This window comes from Kwoniella shivajii, chromosome 4, assembly GCF_035658355.1.
Source record: "Kwoniella shivajii chromosome 4, complete sequence".
NCBI lineage: Eukaryota > Fungi > Basidiomycota > Tremellomycetes > Tremellales > Cryptococcaceae > Kwoniella > Kwoniella shivajii.
In genome coordinates this window covers 1602486-1624298 of record NC_085911.1, presented here as the reverse complement: position 1 = coordinate 1624298, position 21813 = coordinate 1602486, and the positions used below count along the sequence as shown (strand labels likewise).

Sequence of the window (21813 nt, the reverse complement as noted above, 5' to 3'; positions counted from 1 at the left end):
ATTCACATAAACTATATCATCATGTCATTCCCCCTAATATGACATTCTGGTGGTGCGTAAATTGTATATATATATATTCAAAACAGACTCTGGCTTTTGAGCGTAGAAGAGGTCAATACTTTCTGAAGGGAATCCATGAGGTTACACTATTCGACAATCTCCCATGCTGAATATGGTGAAGGTATTTACCCAATTGTCAGACATCTCACGTCCTAATTGTGAAAGGGTTCACTCACTGCTCGGTCCTTGATAGGGGCCTCGCTCCCAACCACAATTGAACAGACCGGGAGACTTTGAATTCACACCAAGGCAGAGTTCCCAGACATTTTCACTGTTGTAGTGCAGTTTTTTATCCTTGTAGACCCAGCTAGATGTACAACGAATCAGCTACTTTATCGCATCATCAAGATTAACGCGACTTGATCACGGCGTTGGTGAAAGAGACAGAACATACTGCTGACGTTCGTCACCGGGTGAGGAATCGCCCACATTGATGTACAGTAAATCTGTTACCAATAAGGCTGTAGTCAAATTCGGAGATAATAAAACATATCCTCCTTGATCCCCAGTGTCTACTTGCCATTTAGGCGCTCCAACGCAATCGACCATATTCAACAGACCTTTGGTAGCATCGTGCACATTCAGCCCTCCAGAATCGCTTCCGATACATTGTCCACCTTCGACACCGACATCTTTGATGACCCCGGTAATCGTAGCAGCGGATGTTGAGGACAGAGCAGCTAAGATTGTAAGAGCTGAAATAAACACAAACATGTTAATATTGAATACTTTGAATCGTGAGATTATTTGAAAGAGACTCATCAGCTTATATATGCTACATATACAGAACACAGGGTAAAGCTCTGTACCTAAGTGCTTACTTTGATACAACCTTCAGACTATGGTCAAACTTCAAAGGATGATGTAGGAGATATTTCAGCTCCTTTCGCACTATAGGAGATATTTCGGTATCGAACTTCCCCTGGCGATCAATGAATCAAGGAGACCAGTATTCGAGATCTCCAGGATGACGCCAAATAGATCAGCTCCCTTTTTACCATACCCTTGTCCCATTGATCGCTTAGATATTCAGGACAATCAAGGAGAATAGCATTTTGCTGATTTCCTTTATACGGGTCAGGCTGATTTGCTGCTATTTATGCCCGGATCGCTGGACTTGGGAAAGCCTCGATTACAGGACGGGGATACAACCGAAGGGATGCAGCCAATCCGTTTCAGGTCTTTGCCACAACATGGGATATAAATCACCTTTTGTTTCTTCTTAAGGGAAATTCGGCCATTTAAGGAGACCTTGAATCGTAGATGGTTTATCGGCTCACTACCCCGTAGGAGATCAACTTCAATCACCCATTGTGTCTCACCAGGTAGGTAAGCGAATAAAGGAGTAAATATTGTCAGATAGGGTGGGACATACTTGTTTCCTTTAATCTCGGTGGTGTGTCGAGTGAGAATGGCTCGTCGCCTGGATTCATCAACCTTGTATGATGTATGATTGGGCTTTGAGATAGACGACATCGATTGACGATTAGGGAAATGTAAATGGTGGGTGTCGCTTTGTTAGGATTCAACATTGTCGGTTGCCCCTTCATCAGATCCTTTTCTGAACGTTCACCGATGTCGTTCAGGCTGACAAGCACCATTCAATGTAGTTTATGGTATACATGTATTTGTGGACATGGAATATTGGCGGATATCTCCTAGACTACCGGAATGCAACTGAAGCAAGACCGCTTGTCATGATAACGACCGTAAAAACTGACCAGCTTCGTGGAACAACCAACAGAGTGAAAGATGGACATCGTCTTCTAACTAAGCTCTGCATGTTTCCTAATTGGACGTTATAATATATATATATATATATATACATGTACATATTATGATACATACCTACCATTTTCTGACATGGTAATCTGTCACAGAAGGAGTTGAGTATTTCTCGATTGCGATCCGTTGAGAGGATCGATCAATCAATGGTCTCCCAAGCTAAACAAAGTAGGAAGAGACGCCCAAATATCAGCCATGCAACGTTCAGCTCCTCCCAAAAAAGGATGCTCCTGCTTACCGACGTTCTGAGCATCGCTGTTCCCACCGTCGGCGTCGCATCCAGTGAGCCTGAGGTAGTCACGAGGTAAGCTTGCTTCAGCATATAGGCAGTAGGTCTTCTGATCTCCACCATCGTGGTACAAAAACCTCTGATTTTTATAAACCCAGCTTGAATTACCAAACATGGATCAGCTTGGCGTAATCAACACTGCTCTAGATTTTCTCAACCAAAGATCTCATGGAAGAACACTCGACTCACTGCTGAGTTTCATCACCTGGATAAGAATCCGCAACACCAACCACATGATTCTCTGTTACCAGTAAAGCTGTAGTCAATTGCGGGGAGTACAAGACATATCCCCCTTGATCACCTTCATCTACTTGCCATTCTGGAGCACTAGCACAATCGACCATGCCCAGCTCGCTGCTTTTCGGTGTACTGTCTACACCTCCAAATCCAATACACTGTTTCTGATCGATGTTTCTGATCTTTCCCTTGATTGTAGCTGCCGAGGTCAACGAGGCAGTAGCTAAACACGCAAAGGCTAAGATGGAGAAAATCATTTTGTGGACGAATATCAACGCTTATATCCGAATCGACGAGGGTATGTGGTCTTGATATCGATCGTGAATGTTTCCAGTCTTTTTATAGGTCATCTTTTATTCCCGAGTTATCACTTTGGTTCGACTCGGTCTTATGTTATAGCATGAAAGGAGGATATAACCTCATTATTCCATTCTTCCAAATCAATCAACTGTCCAATGTCACCGGCAAATTAGCAGATCAGGGGCATATAGCTTACAGAGCCTTTGAACTGCGATTATTGCCACCTTTGTTCTCAGGAGACTGCTTCCGTAAATTGCACTCGGTCATCTAGCTTCAGAAAATGTGTCACAACCGAAGCTCTCAATGATCAATGGTGCTTTCCTCAACCCCTCTTTCACTTCGAACGGGATAGGCAGAGCTCGGGAAGGTCGCAAGTCCCAGAGGCTTATCTAGTGCAAATAGACGTACAGAGCCGTATTATCCATCACGTGAGACTGAGCCACTACCCCAGCAGGTATTCTTTCCTGACATTGAAGTCAGGCTGGAAGATATCGAGAACAAACCACCATCCATTAACATTCGAATTGGTTTCAGGTCCAAATTATTATGTCCTTATATCTATGTCACAGATTCTCAAGTGGACTCGATCATTTGACGAAGTGTAAAAGGGTGAATATAATCACGTTTCAGCTCCTTGCCGCAATGTAGCGGCTGAACCATCTTTTGTACTTCCTCAAGGAAGTATCGATCCATAGTAGATCAAGGGGGTCACGACTCGGTGTCTTTCTGGTTCAATATGGCATCCACTAGATTTGGTGTGTTCGCAGAAGACTACCATATTTTATACCTCACTTGTAACCTCGACAAGCAGAATTGACCATTGGATCGCATCATGAAATGAGGAGTATGAACCAAATCTGTCTCCTTTCGTAGCGACGTGGAAAGTTAATCAATCACTGTATTTCTCCCCCTAGGGGTACATCAGCGAGGCGATGCTTATGTCATTCTTTGACAAGAGTACTGTTGATACGCAATCCTGCTTCAAGTAACAAAACAGAATCTGAAAGTGACGACTCACCTGAGTAATATGGTGCTGGGTTGGTACTCTAAGTCTGTAGATTATACATTACCCCTATCGTGTTTTGCAACGCCTTCATATCGATAAGGGATTCCAGTTTTATTGTCAACTTATCAGCACAGACCGCCACCCGCAACGTTGAATGCATTGGCCGAAGCAACACTCGTGACAAAACGATCAAGGCCAAGAACATGCTAAAGGGTTGTCAAAGGACTGCAAGTTCATGGTGATAGGATGTTTGAGTGAAGACGCGTCTACTCTACCTTTGTCATTGATGAGGGTTAGCCGAATCGACACCCGTGTCTCTTTGGGACGTATGCCTGCTGAGGCTCGACCTGTTGTCATAGGACAATGGTAATTGCATATCTGGATTACAACAGAGATCAACGACTAAGTATTGATTGATATTAATACGTGGAAAAAATCCCTGTATCTGCTACAACGTATTATTAAAATTTATCGCATTGTTATAGATGGGATTGCAGAGGTATCAAATGGCTTCTTCACGATACTTGTTCGGGAGCTCTCGTTTCTAGTTTCGTTTCAGCCGATTCCGTCCACAGCATCATCTCTTCAACAGGTAGTTTATTGAATATTTCAATTGTCTATTTGAGGTCGAGGAGACATGAATGATAACCATAAGCGTCATCCTATATGTCTTAAGACCGTTTAATTGAACGTACCTTGTCAAGATCCACCACTCCATCCGCTACTCCACCTTCCAAATCTTCCAGTAACTTCTGTTTGTCAATTATGGACTTGTACTTTTCCGAACAGTATTTATGCAGCTTTAAGAAATGCAATTCAGCTTAGTCATAGCGCCTCGCAATCGTAGGTGTAGAGCAGTCACTCACATCCACATATTCTTCCCTGAGTTTGGAATAAGCATCATCGTATATTGGTAGAACACTCGAGGCGACTAAAGCGTTGGGGGCTAGATCGGGCCTTTCGTAATAGATAACTATTAGTATATTGTTCTTTCCCAGGAACAGATTACTCACCTCCAAGCATCGGGTCTTCCCAATTTGCCCTGCTCAGATTCTGCCGGATTCGCACGCAGATGATCTCTAGCTTCTTTGTCTACTTCGTCAATGGCCCGTAATGCAGGTCCAACTTTGTAATGCTCCATATGATACTTCGCATTCGTCTATGACATGTGCAATCGAAACTGTCAGTCAACAGATGATCTATGGTTTATACATTGGGTTGAACAGTAGATGCTAGGACATACCATGATATTATTGCGCATAGTTTGACTGGCTGATAAACATGTGTTCTCCATTGCCTTCGATAGATCTTTCGCCATCACAGGAAAACATCCTCTAAAATGATCGGCACTAGATGACGTTGTAGATAAGACACCAATCGCTTCCAACTCTCATAAAGAATACTCACGTCCATCTTTGGGCTCCAGCTTTCACGGCTCTTTCCAAAGTCTCCATAGTCAACTGATATCTCCTTCCGAATTCGTATTCGTTCTCATCGAGCGGTAAGGGTTTGGGAGGTGAAGGCAAAGGTTCCATAGTTTTTCTTCTTGATCTTGGTGTTTTGGGTGCTGCTGGTTGAGTCGCAGGCGTGGTTGGAACGGCGTCAATAGCAGAATTTGATGGTCCTGCTTGAGAAGTTGAACTTTGAGGTATAGAAGGTGGCGTAGAGGGACTGGCGGGATTTATCGGGCTTTCATGTTCTTGTCCATCCAGTTCCATAGATACGGTCGCAACAGGGAGATCAACGTCCTCAGTTACCTTCTCTGCTTCTACTATTTGTTCGGCCTCCTTCTCTTCTTCTTCGTCTGCCACCGGGTCAACATCCATTTTGTCCTGGGTAGTCATAGGAGAAGGTGCCGGTCGGATTGGTCTCTCATCAACATGCTCTGGCTGTCTGAACTCTTCTGCTTCCGATGATCCATGAGGTGGGGTTCTCATCACACCCGGGTGACGAGGTACAAAAGCTCTGGCAGGAGTGAGATTCGACAAAGTTGTTTTGTCCGCTTCATTCGTCTTGTCGACTTCCGAGGGGACCACATCCTCCTCAATGGGTTGTGAAGGAGGGGCAGAACTCAGGGGTTGAGATCGAGGAGGAGGCGTACGTTGAAGACCCATTTTGTTATTGTTTCTAGCTGGATCAGATATGGAAGGGATCGTTGTATCAATGCCGATGTTTGTAAAAATCCAGTGATTGTGATTGTTATTTGGGATGGTTTCTTTTGTCAACAACACACGCGTCAAAATACACCGTGGGAAATCACCTTACTTGCTTACGTAAACAGGCGCCTTTCTGATGCGTCATAATAACAAGTCAATTAACTTTCTCTGTTCTCAGTCTCACTCTGTTCTGTTTTTCAAGGTCTTCCCTTCCTCCCTTCTTTCTCACTCCTTTGTGTACCCGAACACAAAAGTCTGCAGGGCTGTAGATTCGACAGACGACTCTCGCTTAGTAAGTTATCGAATACCGATTAGCAGCATCACCTTGGATAGACACGAGTGAGTAGAGTGGGCAGAGTCACGCGACGCGCGGGAAGGTTGAACGAAGATGGTCATTAGCTGTATCACTAACGAAGACATTCTTTCAAAAGGACAATCAGCGAGCCACGACTTTCAGGCGTCTTCATCAGATACAAGAACCAACATCTGTCCTTACCATCAATTTATACGACCATGTGAGTGCATGAACATCTAATTGCCATACACCCTCACCGGTGGGGTGGACGAAGCACTGACTGACTTGTCGTATATTTCAGGCCTGAAGATACTCTCACACCACCTTCGGGAAACTCCCGTTCATCCTCACCTTCCGGAGCACCTCAACCCCGTATGGTCTCTGGATCTTTGAAAGATCGAATTGCTAAATTCAACAACACGACTGCGCCACCTCCCATCCCAAAAGCTCATTTTTCGCATTCGCAACCCTCTAACCGAGGTGGTTTAGTTGGAAACAGAATCCCAAGTTTAGATCCCAAGACAGCAGGCATGATCAATTCTGGAGGCTCGGGTGGTAATAGGAGGATATCAGAGAATCGAGGCCTAATCGGAAATAGGATCCCAAGTATGGGGAGTAATGGGAATATAGCTTTAGCAGGTCAATCGACTGGTTCTTCAAATCTTGGTGTAATACCTTCTCCTACAGGTACAAGTACAGGAACATCAATCATACCTAAGGTGACTACCTCTACAGAAGGTACTGGCACTACCAGCGTTGGTACGGTAGCAAGATCATCGAGTCCTTCAGGATCAATCAATTCAAGTGCAGCAACTGTAGAATCATCAACTTCACCCATCACATCAAGATCATCTTCCCCTCCTACTTCACCAGGTGCCGGAGTTCCAAACTCTTGGTTATCAGCCACTCTACCCTCCTTGGAAGAAGGTGGTCCAGGTGCAGCTACACCTTCATCGACGAGGGCCGATGCCGGAGATGCAGTTTCGGAACTCTCACTCTCTGCTCCACCAACTCCGACTGCTACTGGAACTCCTCCTCTTCCAGCACCCGAATATGACCTCGTAGCGCCAAACCTCAAATTAGCTACAGCCAACGCTGCGGCAGTGGCAGTCAACCCAATGGTGAGAGGTTTATCGGCTCAATCGGGTGCTGGAAATACGTTTGCACCAAGTATATCGTCATCCCTTGCCACCCAATCAAGAGGCAGTGAGGAAGAGACTCAAATGATGCAAGATGTCAGCGGGGTTTCAACCCCAATTGGAACACCTCGAGCAGCCAGAAGAGAGCTTGGCGAAGGTAGCATTGCAGGAGAAGGCAGTGTTGGGGGTGAAGGGAGTGTTATGGGTGAAGGGAGTGTTATGGGTGAAGGGAGTGTTATGGGTGAAGGGAGTGTTATGGGTGAAGGGAGTGTTATGGGTGAAGGGAGTGTTATGGGTGAAGGGAGTGTTATGGGTGACAATGATGTGGAAGACCTGAGCAGTAGGTTAGAAGGATTGGGGGTGAATAGAGGTCAAAAAGAAGAAACAGAGCATACAGCCGGACCTCCAGAAGAGAATTTGTCTCCTCGTGAAGAGGATGATACCTCAAGCGATATTGCTGAACCATCTGCATCCCTTCAAGAAGACCTTGAAACTCCCACACCTATGCCTGGCGATGAAGCGGACCCCAACAAAGCTTCGGATCTCGAAGCACTAAAAGCAGGGAAGCTATCACCTTCTCCAGAACAAGGCCTAACCAAAGGGGACCTGATATCTGAGAGTCAACCTGATACATTCCATTCTTCCGAAAAGCATGATCCCAACTCAGCTGTTGATCTTGACGATCTCAAAGCTGGAAATCTCGGTTCAGCCGCTAGATTCAAACCCAAATCCCAAAACGGCCCGCAACAAGATATTGCTCAAGACGTAGGCTTGGATCTACCTGCAAATGCAATGGTCGGTGATGCATTTACCCATAACCTAGGGGAACATGAGATATCTCCGTCAGAAGTAAAAGTACAAGGAGGAGAAGCTGGAAAGACTTTGGAGGAATATGAAACTGCCGATGAAATCGTTGAACCTGGAGAAGAGTTCAATGAAGGTCAAAAAGATGCACCTCGTCAACAACCTGTTGTGGTCGGACCCGGTGAACCAGAAGCTAAAGAAGGTGGTCATCGTGGTACCACAGGAAGTACACAATGGTTTGAAGATGAACACAGACCGCAAGATCAAGAAGGATCGGAGCAGAATCGTGAAGATCGCGACTTACAGAATCCTACCTGGAAAGGAGATGATAGTAAGACTGCGAAGGATGATCCTTATAAACCAGAAGAAAAGCCTCCTACCCTACAAGAAGCCGCCAGACCTATCGGTGATGTGGTGAAGGATGATAGAGAAAAGGCGAACGCGGGAGATCATGATGGACAGGTTCAATCGAACGATAAACCTACGCAAGACGTGGAAACAGATGGGCCAGAAAGCAGAGACGATCGCACGCCAGACGTCGATCCTCTTGAAGTAGATTCAACTGCTACTGAAAACGTTGCTACCGAGCCCACCCGACCGACCGAGATCGAAGTCCCAATAACTCCAGTCCCTGTTGAGGCAAACGGCAACTTCGAATCTGACGTCAAGACTCCTAAAGAAGAGAAGATGCAGTCTCCCACGACACATGGAGATGTTGACACTACACCGAGTGCCGAAGAGTTGGAGCTCAAAGTTGATCAACCTGCAGTGTTAGCTGTCGGCGCCGAGGTGAACAAAGAAGAGATTATAGCATCCCCTTCTGGACCTGTTCAGCTTCACCTGGAACCGGCACCTGTCTCTCAACCTGCGTCAGCCGAAGAACCTTTCTACACCGCTAAAGAGGCCATTGACGAAGACAAAACACCTGAAGCCACATCTGAACGTCAAGCACCTTCGTTCCCCGATCCACCAACAGCTGATCCCGACGTGGAGGACCCTATTACTACACCAATCGGCCTGGATTTACCTGCTAGTAAGGACAATCTTCAAGGAGCTGCAAGCAATGTCACTACGCCGATCGATGAGACATTCCTGAAGTCCTTCCCAACTGTACCTGATGAAGAGAAACCCAGAGTCGAGGTACATGTATCATCTCCTGCTGTCACACCTCAGAAGCCAACTTTCACACCTAAAACCCATGACGATCAAGATGATGCCGAAAACGAAATAAGTATCCCCAGAGATTATCCCACCACTCCAGTCGCAAATATTCCTGGCAAAAGCAAGTCGCTTTCGAATCCCAGGTTGTCAGTCGATCAAAGTCAGACCGAGGATTACTCATCTTCATCTCTAGATAATGATGATGGAGAGGATATAGATGCTACACCACAAGCTACTAGACCTTCATCCAAAAGACTGTCAGCTAGACGAAGTCCAAAATCTCCTCTATTAGACGATGAAGATCCAGGTGATTTCGAACAGGGAGAGGGATGGGCTGTAGTAACAAAGTGAGTATGCTTCCCTTCTTGGAGACAGCATATGATGAAGTTTCGCAAGATAAAGTAGCTGATATATTACACTGATTTTTAGAGGTCGCGATTCTTGACTTGATCTATTCATCATGATATATCAAATGATTTCAATCGGTTTAGCGTTTATCTATATCGTGATGAGCTAATAATGAGAATACAAATTAAACCCAAGAATCAAGGGAGGGACTATATGTATATATGATTTTACGATGAGAACGAACTGATGTATTCTAAATGACTCTGCTTTGAGGCCTTTGAGACAGGGCTAAGATCGATGAACGGAGTAAGCAAAGTTGATGGACGACACCCGAGCACGATCTCGTATTGATTGCAATCACTGATGTCCATCCGGTCTTGCACGTATGATGGCCACATGATGCATCATCCTCCATGATTTGATGCTAAATTCTTCTTTTGCAATCACACTGTAGTAACAACGGTGTCAAGTGCAGGGTGAAGAATGATGTCTGCGTCTCACTAGTAGTACGACCACTGCAAAGCGGGGTCTCCACTCGAGACGTGTTCTTTCGGGACTGAAAAACGATAACCACTTCGAATGACCTCTTTGAATTACTTGATCCATTCATAAAGCCGTAGAGATGATGTGAAGAGCAGAGGCAAACCTCTGATCGAAAGCAACATCGCCAGGACACGACATCATGGCTCTTGTCGCTCATCAAACTTTCTTAAATTCGATACTTGACAAACAATCTTCCCGCCGTCAGATCATTGATCCAACTCATTCCTTTCCCGAGCAACCTGTGTTATCATCAAGGTCTCATTCCTCATCGGCTTTCGAGAAACAAAATGAAGGCGGATCTGTTGTGGAAGAAGAGATAAGGAATAAGAACAATGTGGTCAACTACGTGAAGGAGGAAGAGACCATACGGAATGATTATTCTTCTAGATTCGGTGAATCAGACGAATTTGGTAGTAATTGGATACTCGGTGCCAAAGACGAAGAAATTTGCGAGGAGTATGTGTAGTCTCTCATGTCGGAACTGCTATTCTAAAGTTCATGCTAAAGCCTTCGGTTCATAGATACCCAGCACTCAAAAAGCTGACTGCGCTCAAATCATCCCTTGTTTCCTCCCATTCTCACGCACCACTTTACCTTCCTCTTACTTCCACTTCATCATCTGACATCCTCTCAGCAATCAACCCAAATCGGTTTGATGTCATTATGATTCACCCTCTCGCTTCATGGGAAGCCACTGCTAATTTACCCATAAGGCAAATCTCTTCTGATCCTGGATTTGTCTTTCTGTGGGTCGGAAAAGGTGATGAGGAAGGTCTGGAAAGGGGGAGAGAATGTTTCGCAAAATGGGGATTCAGAAGAGCTGAAGATATAGTTTGGGTTAAAACAAACACGAAAACTCAGAACAGATCTGAGGGATTATCAAGTGAAGATGAAGAAACCAAATCAGTGGAAGACGGAGCGCTATTCGCAAGTCAGAAGGAACATTGTCTCATGGGAATAAGGGGTACGGTGAGAAGGTCAACAGATATGAGATTCGTCCATTGTAACGTTGACACGGATGTCATGGTCTGGGAAAGTGACAATGGTGAGTATCTTCCGTCAATCACCCTACCCAGTGGTTAGGCACAAAAGAAGCTAACGCGCAAAGAACGATAGAACCTAGTTCTCCAGCATTTCCACCATACCTGTATACGTTGATCGAGAACTTCTGTCTTGGAACAAGACGTCTGGAACTTCTTCCTTCATCTCCTAATCCTCGCAAAGGATGGGTGACAGCTTCCCTATCCCCTAATCTACCATTCGCTCCCTCCCCAGAGGAAGAAGTGTCACCGTTCGATGCTACATCATATCCAATCACCATTCCTGAATCCGATGGAAGACCAATCTTGCCCTATCATACTGAGATCGACACATTACGGCCTAAATCACCACAGAGACGTCCAAGAAATCTACCTGGCAACTCCAACTCCCATAATGCAGGCGGAGGAAGACCAAATCCCGGGCCAAATACAGGCTTCAGGCCCAACTTCAATCAAAATAGGCAATATCAACAACAGCAGCAGCAGCAGCCTCAGCAACATTCACAAATGGGGTTCAACCCGTTTGCAGCTGGTGGACAAGTTAATCCGATGTTGAACCCAATGATGGTTATGAATATGGGTATGCCCATGGGAATGATGCCGTATGCAGGATTTCCTCAGCAGAACTTTGGTGGAATGGGAATGGGTATGGGCATGGGTATGGGTATGGGTTTGCCAATTAATGGTGGTCAACCTGGAAACTTCAATCAACAACAACAAATACAAATGCCAATGCAGATGCCAATGGGTATGGGAATGGGAATGATGCCTTTCGGATTTGACGGAATGATGGGACCTGTACCTGGATTCGAGCAAAATCAAGGAGGTCAAGGAGGCCCAAATGGTCAGGGAGGACAGGGCAGAGGAGCTGGGACGGGTTGGCAAGGTGGCTGGCAACAATGATAGGCCTATGGATGGTTATCATATGCGCTTCCAACGATGTGAACGAATTTCAACGACATAGATGACATGGATACGTCACGACTGTTTCTCTCCACGTTTCGACAATGCATTCCACCTATATTACAGGAGAGTATGATGAAACAAATCATATACCTTGACATTCACTATTAGGTAAATGTCCAAAGCTGCAATGGAATACCGAATCGAATATCAATATCGAAGATCTGAATTGCCAGTGCCGCGTAAAACTCACCTGATTAGAAGCACCATCGATGCAATCCCAGATCTGGAGGTTCTTACTACCAACATCGACGCTACCTCCATTCTCAATTACATCCAGGCATAGCTGCCTCTTTTGATCTAGTCATGATAGATGTGTCATCAGCGCATGTCTCACGATTACGATTCAGAGTGACTTCACTTACTATAGTCGACACTGTACAGCCTCTCCTCGTCGTAGCTCCAATAGGAGGACGGAGGGGGAATGGGATGGTTACCTGCAGACTCAAGCGTCAACCCATTTCCTCTGGCAGTACCGCCTCCATTGTCGATGTTGAGCTCAGTTGCATCCTTGGAGAACATGATAAATATATTGTCATCTTGTTGACCAGCAAACTGTTGTGTCTTCACGTCGACACTGTCATTGGGAAGACACCTTTCACTATTGGGAAAGTACGTGTACTGTTATCAGCTAGGAGAACTCGGGTGTCTGCTGACATTTAACGGGAATGAGCTGACATCTCAAGTTCTGCACCCTTTTCAAGTTTTCCGTTCTTTACTGTAATGCAAAGATCTTCATGTGATTTGGCTAAATGAATACATGATTATGATTGATCCATCTTTGGGTGTCCCTTGACTGCATCGAGGGGAACTCACGATGGATCTTGTAGAAGTCAGTAGCAGAGACCGAGACGAGAAGAGTTTGGACAGTCAAAAGGATCTTGTTAACCATGATTTCGCCTCAATTGGATGAGTAATGATCAGCTTAGGTAAAGTAGCACGAAACACCAAAGTATCAGGAAACCTTTCAATAGGCTTGAGTGGTAAGTACTGATGACAAAGACTATTGGGTCGACGAAAAGAGGGCTATTTATATCTGGACGATTTATGAGGCCACTTGTATCGTGCCAGGTCGGAACGAATGAGTACCTTTATCTGACAGGGGCCGGTATAGTTGTTCCAGAAGAGTTTGAGAGTATCATGATACGGATCGACAAGGGGTGCGGAAATAAAAGTGTACACGTAGACTTGTGCATCTTGTTTCTTGATTGATAAATGAATAACAACCTCCATTCCTTTCAAAGACCAATCCTGTGCCATTTTTCGAGGTATCTGCCTCCTTTCACCTTGGACCCCTGGACACACAGGCTCTACATGACTGTGACCGACAGGTATTGCCAACGACAAACTATTCCAAAATTTGCTTATGCAAGTATGAGCTATGCAATGGGTGACTGTAACTACGACCGGCGCACGTCGCACGTCGCAGTAGGTCTAAGCTCCGAACAAGGCTCGGTCATTCCGATCACTTCGATCACCTCAACTACTTCACTTCAGGGCATCCTCCAGACAATGCTGCATAATCATACTGTCACTGAGGACGATTCTTTCGAACAGTCTATCTTCCTTAATCATACCAGATGAGTGTATGATAAAGGCTGGTAACCATACAGTAAGGAGAAAGCTATGCATATGTCGGCTACATCATCTCAACCGGGAGACCGGACGTGTGGTCGAAGCTCCAGATCCGACTCATCTATCATCCTTCTATGAAGGAACGAATTTCTATTGGCAGAGATAGCTTTAGTCAGTACACTGCACATAATGAGGACAAGGAAGGAATTTGCTTACGAGGTCGTTAGCCATGGTATAGCAGGTTTGAATGTCGAGTTCGGTGTCGCTCTTTCTGTGAATACAGTTGGCTGAGAAGCATCAAGGTTAGCTATATGTCTGGTCGTATTCCACGACAATGATGTGACACATACCATTTTGGAAAGAGAGGAAACCGGCTTGAGAGTAACTGATCAGTTGATATTGACCATCGTTGACTCCACCACACTCTTCGATATAAAGGGTGTTTCCGATTTCAGTTCTGGGATTGCCGGCTATGCAGAGCTGTGGTCTAGCTTGGAGTGCAATTCGCTCGGGACCGTGAGCAGCTGAGTTGGTGATGTTCCAAAGCTCAAGAGCGGACAAAGGATCAGTGCTGGCATGACATTCGACACTATAACAAACGAAACAATTAGCATTGCAACTGACTAAAAACAGGAGCACCTAGAAATACTCACAGACCAATTGAAGCTCCAATCGCTAACTCAGAGGCAGCAACACAGAGACCTCCAATATCAGAAGTAGCTACGATGGATCAAGGTCAACACTCATATCATCGAGCTTACCAGTCAGGCTGACTCACGATGTAAGTGACCGAAAGGATATACGGAGCCTTGTCGAGGGATGACAGTGGCTGAAGCGAGTCCCAATACGGGAAGGATAGCAAGAAGAGCACCGGCGAACATTTTAAGCGAACAAATCGGTTTGTAAGAATAGTGGAAAAGAAAAACAAGATTGCTTGAATACAAGGGGGATGACTGTTCTCATGCTCGTCAAATACCGGCTTCATATACCTTTCATCATGGAGATGAATTGTACGAATATGTTCGATCAGTGTCAAGGGGAAGGAACGGTCACCGAAGAAATGAAAGGGGTATCTCGGAAAGGACGTCAAAGCAGCATTTGATACAATAAAAATACACAAGGAGGTGGCTTCTGGGATTGAGGAACGCGCAGTAAAAAAGCCATCGATCGTAAAGGCTAGATTCTCAACAGTCCGTGACTTGTGCAAAGCTGGTTGTATGACAAGGAAAAGGAGGTTGAAGATGAAACTCAGAACGATTATCATTTGAGAAGTTCGGAAAATTCACGAATCGGGTTAGAGCAGTAACGTCGCGACCAATTTGCTTATTGTTCTTTTTCGATTCCCTTTTTATCGTGAGTAAGCTTAATTGACTTTTTAACCCTTCTGAAGAGCGGCTGTGTTACGGTGCCTGCTGGTCGGCCCGTAAATCCTGGAAACATCGGAGACTGATACTTCTTGGCAAGTGATCAAGATGTTCTACACGGAAGATATTCGTCAGCGGCGTATACTGTGTATAGATATTCTTTGCGATGCTTAGCCGGCTACCTTATGGTCGCACGTGTATCTTGCAGGTCATCAGTATAGACAGCGGCTATGGAAACCCCAAAATCCATATCTGCAGGTCCAATAAATGAGGGTAAGGTGAACGCTTTCTATTGCTTCGGACGAAAAGTTGACCATAAATTTCTGACAATGAGCGATTATGACAACACTACTCTCTGTTCCTCGCTCTAGGAGTCAACTTCGCTTCAACGGACGCGAAATTCTATCTGTGCGTCTGGACAGGTACGGAGTTAATTGATGTGACTTACCATATAGGGGAACGATACCGTTTTTGCATTGTATTGAAGGGCTGGCGAGTACAGTGTACTTTCATACCTTTAATACGTCCAGTCATACGCTCCTTTGTTTCGTTGTTATCTCGAGTTGCACTGATTTGGAGCGAAGTACAGCACTGAGCGGGAGCCTTTATTTGTACTATTTGTCTATCATCGAGTCTCATCTGAAGAAATGTCAGAAGGGCTCCATCTGCCAGAAGAAGGGATAACTACGGTGTCAGGGCAAACCTGTATCGCACCTGAGGCATTAAACACTATCGTCAGTCAGTACGCGCAATGCTCTCGGATCTCATTCTGACAACGAGATTTACTGACCTGCGAAGTAGAATGTTTAGTTATCCTATTCGCTGCCCAAGCAACAGTAGGAATCTTGCTTGTCGTTATCAGATTCAGAAGGCATTCTATTGACAATGACCACGGGATCACGGTTGCAAAGAAGAGCCGTTTTCGAAAGGTAGTGGACAAGAGGATCAGAAAAAGACAAAAACATTCTTAGGTTTTCATCATTGCACACCTCGAATGCCAGATAATCATTCATCTTTTCGAATCTGACATACTATAAACATATTACGTATCTGTATCTGTTTTGCTCTTCACCAGTATTTATGCAGTAACGTCTGACCTTTTACCAGTATTAAGTAGTGCCCAACAGACTGACGACCAACTGAAAACCCTATTTTGCGAAGAGCGATGGCATCCTATGTCTGATTCGCTACCTTTGATTGGTGGTCACGGTTTCATATGACAAGGGAACATGCTCGGTTTCGATCCTCGTAGTCTCTCCTGTCCGGGTGTCATACCGTCTCCAGGTGTTTCAAATCCTTTACCACTTTCTGCGATCATCTATAGCAGTCAAAGTTCAAGAATCTGGTACCCAGAGTGAGCAGTTATCCAGGTAGAATGCTCAAAGAGATCCCCGGCGTCACAGTCTCGTCTAATGGATCTGTATGCTTGGCACAATGGCTATTCATAATCATCGAATGTGGGTCCAATGTCTTTGTGTATGAGGATTGTACGCACGGAACTTACGTCACCTGATTTCGCCTCTAGTTCTTTTGGTCACTTTAGGAGGAGTTCTTGCCATCCTCATGGTGCTGTTAATCAGGGAGATCTCCCTGATCCTCAGCTCCAAAGCAGAACGAAAATCAGATGAACACGCACTGAACAATTTGAAAACTCAAGCTGAACAAAGCGGGATTAGCGACAAGTCAAACTAAACCTCATAGGCAGGGTGGTCTTTCGACGGATACTGGGAGCCAATCGCAGAAGACCTGCCGGCAACAGAAGGGATAATGTAGTATCGTAGATGGTAGTTTGGTGTGATAAGCAATACCGATCCATAAGGGGAGCATTGAGGTAGGAGAGATGCCTGGAAGAGGTGATTTTGAAGGCTGCCTTTGAAGGTTAATCACTCCTGACGATTGTTCCATTCACGCCGCTCGTTCGTTTGTATCTTTCGGATAGCTATGTAATGATTATTATCGTGCGCATGTGTATAAATATGCAGGTAATCAAGCAGATAAGGGTAACGGGCCTTAATGATCTGTACACAGACTCCATCTCGTATCATACCCATATATCTTCTGCATCTCTCAACAATGCCGTCTCGCGGTCAACATTACTTTTTTCTTCCCTCGAAGGTAGAGGACGATGGTTCCCGGCTAGTACAACCTAGAGGAGCAGCTATTCCCCGTGGAGCTGACGGGTTTGATGAGGTTGTTTCTGCTACCTTGTAAGTGTCAGCATTTAGTCTGGATCGAGTTGGAGGAAGACTCCGTAACCTGACTCGCACATTACAGACCCCATCTACTCTATGTCGAGAAGGCATGCAGAGACCTCTTCGACACTTGGTACAAAATGTATAAGAACATTGTTGGAGTATTTGATGTTCAAGGTGATTAGGATCTTGCTGTTCTGGATTCGTACACAGCTGATACTATTCCTATACTGCAAGACATTAAGGGGACTTCTGCTCTTTCATGATCGGAAAGTCGAACTGAGTCCGAGCTTTGATACACTTTCACTGGATTATGCGGGCCTGCTTGTATGCGTATCTACCTTATAATAAATCAACGTGTGCGTTGAATAGCTCGTCAAGCGATGTATGCACAGAGACGGCGCACATATGGCTTTGGTTCCAGGATTCTGGTAACGTATCCGGCATTTTCTACTGGAGCACCGAAAAAGCCGGTCAGTCACCGTATTCCGATTGTCTTGACGTCATGCTCATCTGAATGGGTTTCTGGAAGTTACTTTTATTATGTTTCACCTTTTCGAGAAAGCAAAGCCCGTCTTTACTATATATGAACATCTAATGTTCACTTTATAAAGTACATCCCCAAGTAATCTGCTCGCACTACATATTATCTTCATACCAACAATATATCACATTAAACCATCAATTATGTCTTTCATCGGCCTCAACCTAACAAACAACTATTCTCTCTACGCTGTTCCGGCCGCATGGATAATCGCGTACGTGTAACACCCATCACAATCAGCTTTTGACTAGTGTGAGAGGGATTTGTTGTAAACAAACTTATACAGAAATCTTGCAGTTTCGCGCCGCATTTCTATGCTGTCACAGTTTTCAACAGTGAAAGGGCTCCTGGTACGCCAGAATGGGATAATCGGGTAAGCGCATGACCCGATCAATTCGGAACCTCCGTTAACTTAAACCTTTGTGAATGGAATAGGAACCCCACTCAAATCTTGCTAAATTGAAAGAAGCAAAGCTTTCACCTAACGCGCACGGGATATACACTCGTGCCGAAGCTGCTCAACAAAACGGTTTCCAAAACTTGCCTTTGTTTGCCGCTGCTGTTGTAAGTACAAGCCCCTTTATCGTGTATTCCAGCTCAAACAACGAAGATCCTAGTCATATTTTCAAGCCATCGATTGCTAATGCTCGTATCAGCTTGCCGGGAACTTTGCCAGACTCTCACCTTCTACTTTGAACACTACTGCGGCACTTTACTTGGTTTCGAGAATCATTTATAACGTAGTTTACATCACAAATACCACAAGTAAGCTAAAAGCTCGTTGCGTTGCAAAGGCTCGTTTCTTGTTGTCGGTTGGCTGATATTTTCGTCCGAACAGAATCTACCGCCAACGTGAGATCGGTCGTCTTTGTCAGCGGTGTGATCACTCTCATGAGTCTTTTCGTCAAGGCTGGAAATAAGCTGTTTTAAGTCTTCACTGTCCGATACCGTAGTCTGTGGTACCTATATCAGGTATTATGAATGTTGTAGGAGGCATGGGGCCAACCGGAGTTGATAATCGGTTAGAAGGTAGAGTGATAGACAACGGAACCAAACGTCAATTTTTCGAATGAACCTTGAAATCTAATCCGAATTTTACAAGAAGTTCAAATGCAATGGACAGCTCGAGCTTCGTTGTATCGGTTATCAAAGCTATCATCGTGGTGCGAGAAGCAGTCGGTATGCGGATCTCTTCTTGCGGACAGCTTCAGTCTGCATTGAATGAGGTCGCTGGGCCCCCATTTTCATCAGCATACCTGATGAACTGTGTGAAGGTTGAGGGAAAGGCAAATGACATTAGCAAGCAGGGCTGGCTACATGATCGACGAGCGAGTAACAGACCATTTCAGTAAAGGAATACTCCATTGTGTCTTATCAACACGCTACAGTCATCCGGTAGCCTCCTGGCTTTCAGCTGAGTTCCAGCTTGTCACAAAATGGTCTCTTCTGCGTAATTGCATTTTGCTCAAAACTTTCTATTTATGTTTAGAGCGAGTAGCGCAGCACATGGATGATTGAGCGAAATGGCTGCAAGGGGTATCTGTTCATCTTTTCGTCACTAAAGCGAAGGTAGGAAAGCACGAGATTAACAAGAACTTGATATGCGCGGAGCACCTTTTAAGTTACGTTCTTGTTTACGGCAACCAAGTGAAAACGATATTTCATCACGGTGTATGAACGATGACGTCTATCAAGGTATTGTATGCTAGATAAACCGCTATATAGACCAGGTAATCTTTTAAACTTGGACGTTATGTCCCTTCTATCCATTGACTATAAGCTGCAAGGGCTGATCACCGTTTAACCAAGTATACTTTGTACATCATGTCATACTCATATCTCGCTTCTACGCCAGGATTGAAATTCAACTATTCCCTATTTAGTGTACCTATAGGATGGGCTGTAGGGTGGGTTATCTCTTCGATCTCTTATCGCACCGGTTATTATTCTTCTTAGCTTGCTTATCGACATGTAATGGTTGTAGGATGGCTCCGCTCTGGTGGTCCATTAGCAAAGCTAACTCGGCAGCTCCCGGGACATATGACAATGCGGTGAGTATCCTAATTACAATGGTCTTGTTGTAAATTACGTCGATCTGAATTGATGTGGGATTTCAGAATCCCGGAGACAGTTGGTCTAAGTTGGACTCAGCTCCGATCTCTTCACAGGTAGATACTCTTCGTTCTATACATTTCAATCTTTCATGGATGTAGCGCTGATGACCTCCATCACCTAGGATAAGAGAAGGATCAGGAGAGCAGTAGCAGCCAATAACAATACCCATGTGTAGGTAACTCACTCGCTCTAGTTTCAACTCCGCTTCGCTTCACACGCTAATACTTCACTCATAATTGCTCTTAGTAATCTACCATTGTTCGCTGCGGGCTTAGCAGCTGCCAACGCTGCACATGTTGACTCGAGTTCTCTCCATCTGTACTCAGCTGGATTTTTGATTAGTCGGGTAGCATATACTTTATCGTATATCTTCATCGAAGATGGTGAGTACTCCGTCTTGTCCTGATCCAACCTAATCGACTTGACGTTTGGCTGATCTGACAATCCGTACAACCAGATCAAACATCGTATATCCGGTCCATTTGCTACTTGGGTGGGATAGGTTCATGCTTCGCATTATACATCAAGGCTGCCTTGAAGTATAAGAATATACCCTGGTGATGAGTGGTCAAAGCCTTATATGTGAATGACAGACGGACGTCGGTGAGATTAGAGATCATCACCGAGGGCAAGGAGTCTTGGTTGTACATCACATTACCCTGTTCGTTCAGCGTATGAATTCCCTGATGTTATATCCACGGGTCCAGTTATTTCCGGTACCTTCGCCTCACTCTGCCGAGATCATTGAGAAGCATGCATCTTGCAATCACAACATTCCTTGAAGTTGATAATCTATTGCCGCATTCTTGTGATCGCTATCATCGTCTCATCATGTCATACGCGTATTTAGCTTCTACTCCAGGCTTACAGTATAATTATTCGCTTTACGCCATTCCAGTAGGATGGCTAGTCGGGTAAGTCTCCATTTGGTGCCCGACTCTGGCTCGCGGATCCCTTTCACTATCATACGAGTCTCGATATGAAACTGAAACCCTCCTTTTCGTGCTAGAATGGTTCCGCTCTGGTGGGCCGCTCCAGCTGCTCAGAAGTATGCTAGAGGATCATTCGATAATGCCGTGAGTTGAAGCTTTGCTCACAACATTAGAGAAGCCTCGCAGTGCTGTCCTGTTAACATCCTGGGTCCATCCGCCGCCGGTAGAATCCTAAAGACAGTTGGCAGAATATGGATGCAGCGGCCATACCGTTGAAGGTGAGCATGACCTGCAGATATGTGATATAGACAGTCGGCATATAACCGTGTGTGATTAGATCAAAGGAAGGATCAAGCGGGCCAACGCAGCCCAAAACAACACGCATGTGTATGTATCACTAAGCTTCTTTGGTTCGTCTGCCAAAGACACAAAAGGCACAGAGCTAACTTTGGATTTGTCCCAGAAATCTACCTTTGTTTGCAGCATCACTGGTAGCAGCCAATGCAGCGCACGTGGATTCTTCATCGTTACATCTGTATTCTGCCATCTGGGTATTGAGTAGAATAGCTTACACTTTAGCTTATATCTTCATTGAGGATCGTAAGTCCTCATCGTTTGAGCACCATTCTATAAATGGATGGACACGGAGGCAGATGTTAATGTCTAGCTATTGCAGGCAAAAAGTCAGCCATTCGTTCAGCACTATTTGGCGTCGGAGTAATTTCATGCTTTGCTCTGATCATCAAGGCTGCCCAAAAGTACTCTGCTTTACCCTGGTAGCTCTAACGAAGAACGCGATCAATGCAATGGCGACGAATGCTAAATCTATGGTTTAAGACGGAAAGGAGTGCTATGTTTGTTTACATGATGATGTAAGTAAGATACATATTGTGATACAATGTTTTGGTATGTCAATCAATGCAAGGTATATATTTCTTTCCTGGTCTATTAACATTTGCCTTAAA

The 21813-nt window shown here is 44.9% G+C and overlaps 10 protein-coding genes across 10 annotated transcripts; 5 read left to right on the top strand and 5 right to left on the bottom strand.

The window, feature by feature from the left end:
- Positions 1 to 423: 423 nt before the first annotated feature.
- IL334_003581 (uncharacterized protein) lies at positions 424 to 774 on the bottom strand (the record flags this gene model as incomplete). Its single annotated transcript, XM_062935311.1, has 1 exon — positions 424 to 774. The coding sequence occupies one exon, from the start codon at positions 772 to 774 to the stop codon at positions 424 to 426; it is 351 nt and encodes a 116-aa protein (XP_062791362.1).
- Positions 775 to 1984: 1210 nt separating this feature from the next.
- Positions 1985 to 2628, bottom strand: IL334_003580 (uncharacterized protein; the record flags this gene model as incomplete). The annotated part of the gene is made up of 3 exons (XM_062935310.1): positions 1985 to 2004; positions 2084 to 2133; positions 2324 to 2628. 3 exons carry the CDS (start codon positions 2626 to 2628, stop codon positions 1985 to 1987), a joined length of 375 nt encoding a protein of 124 aa, XP_062791361.1.
- Positions 2629 to 4192: 1564 nt separating this feature from the next.
- On the bottom strand, positions 4193 to 5791 carry IL334_003579 (uncharacterized protein; the record flags this gene model as incomplete). Its single annotated transcript, XM_062935309.1, has 6 exons — positions 4193 to 4294; positions 4373 to 4477; positions 4544 to 4634; positions 4691 to 4836; positions 4921 to 5026; positions 5085 to 5791. 6 exons carry the CDS (start codon positions 5789 to 5791, stop codon positions 4193 to 4195), a joined length of 1257 nt encoding a protein of 418 aa, XP_062791360.1.
- A 711-nt stretch (positions 5792 to 6502) lies between these two features.
- On the top strand, positions 6503 to 9583 carry IL334_003578 (uncharacterized protein; the record flags this gene model as incomplete). Its single annotated transcript, XM_062935308.1, has 2 exons — positions 6503 to 7424; positions 7533 to 9583. 2 exons carry the CDS (start codon positions 6503 to 6505, stop codon positions 9581 to 9583), a joined length of 2973 nt encoding a protein of 990 aa, XP_062791359.1.
- Positions 9584 to 10262: 679 nt separating this feature from the next.
- On the top strand, positions 10263 to 12066 carry IL334_003577 (uncharacterized protein; the record flags this gene model as incomplete). Its single annotated transcript, XM_062935307.1, has 3 exons — positions 10263 to 10579; positions 10645 to 11168; positions 11240 to 12066. The coding sequence occupies 3 exons, from the start codon at positions 10263 to 10265 to the stop codon at positions 12064 to 12066; spliced, it is 1668 nt and encodes a 555-aa protein (XP_062791358.1).
- Positions 12067 to 12233: 167 nt separating this feature from the next.
- On the bottom strand, positions 12234 to 13018 carry IL334_003576 (uncharacterized protein; the record flags this gene model as incomplete). Its single annotated transcript, XM_062935306.1, has 5 exons — positions 12234 to 12251; positions 12320 to 12426; positions 12492 to 12727; positions 12805 to 12874; positions 12943 to 13018. 5 exons carry the CDS (start codon positions 13016 to 13018, stop codon positions 12234 to 12236), a joined length of 507 nt encoding a protein of 168 aa, XP_062791357.1.
- An 815-nt stretch (positions 13019 to 13833) lies between these two features.
- Positions 13834 to 14582, bottom strand: IL334_003575 (uncharacterized protein; the record flags this gene model as incomplete). Its single annotated transcript, XM_062935305.1, has 5 exons — positions 13834 to 13851; positions 13918 to 13988; positions 14052 to 14290; positions 14355 to 14421; positions 14480 to 14582. The coding sequence occupies 5 exons, from the start codon at positions 14580 to 14582 to the stop codon at positions 13834 to 13836; spliced, it is 498 nt and encodes a 165-aa protein (XP_062791356.1).
- A 3362-nt stretch (positions 14583 to 17944) lies between these two features.
- On the top strand, positions 17945 to 18731 carry IL334_003574 (uncharacterized protein; the record flags this gene model as incomplete). The annotated part of the gene is made up of 5 exons (XM_062935304.1): positions 17945 to 18015; positions 18099 to 18174; positions 18237 to 18365; positions 18458 to 18566; positions 18640 to 18731. The coding sequence occupies 5 exons, from the start codon at positions 17945 to 17947 to the stop codon at positions 18729 to 18731; spliced, it is 477 nt and encodes a 158-aa protein (XP_062791355.1).
- An 894-nt stretch (positions 18732 to 19625) lies between these two features.
- On the top strand, positions 19626 to 20477 carry IL334_003573 (uncharacterized protein; the record flags this gene model as incomplete). The annotated part of the gene is made up of 6 exons (XM_062935303.1): positions 19626 to 19708; positions 19786 to 19852; positions 19919 to 19969; positions 20038 to 20087; positions 20163 to 20299; positions 20374 to 20477. The coding sequence occupies 6 exons, from the start codon at positions 19626 to 19628 to the stop codon at positions 20475 to 20477; spliced, it is 492 nt and encodes a 163-aa protein (XP_062791354.1).
- Positions 20478 to 20747: 270 nt separating this feature from the next.
- On the top strand, positions 20748 to 21628 carry IL334_003572 (uncharacterized protein; the record flags this gene model as incomplete). The annotated part of the gene is made up of 6 exons (XM_062935302.1): positions 20748 to 20830; positions 20926 to 20992; positions 21076 to 21126; positions 21186 to 21235; positions 21312 to 21448; positions 21525 to 21628. The coding sequence occupies 6 exons, from the start codon at positions 20748 to 20750 to the stop codon at positions 21626 to 21628; spliced, it is 492 nt and encodes a 163-aa protein (XP_062791353.1).
- Positions 21629 to 21813: the final 185 nt, after the last annotated feature.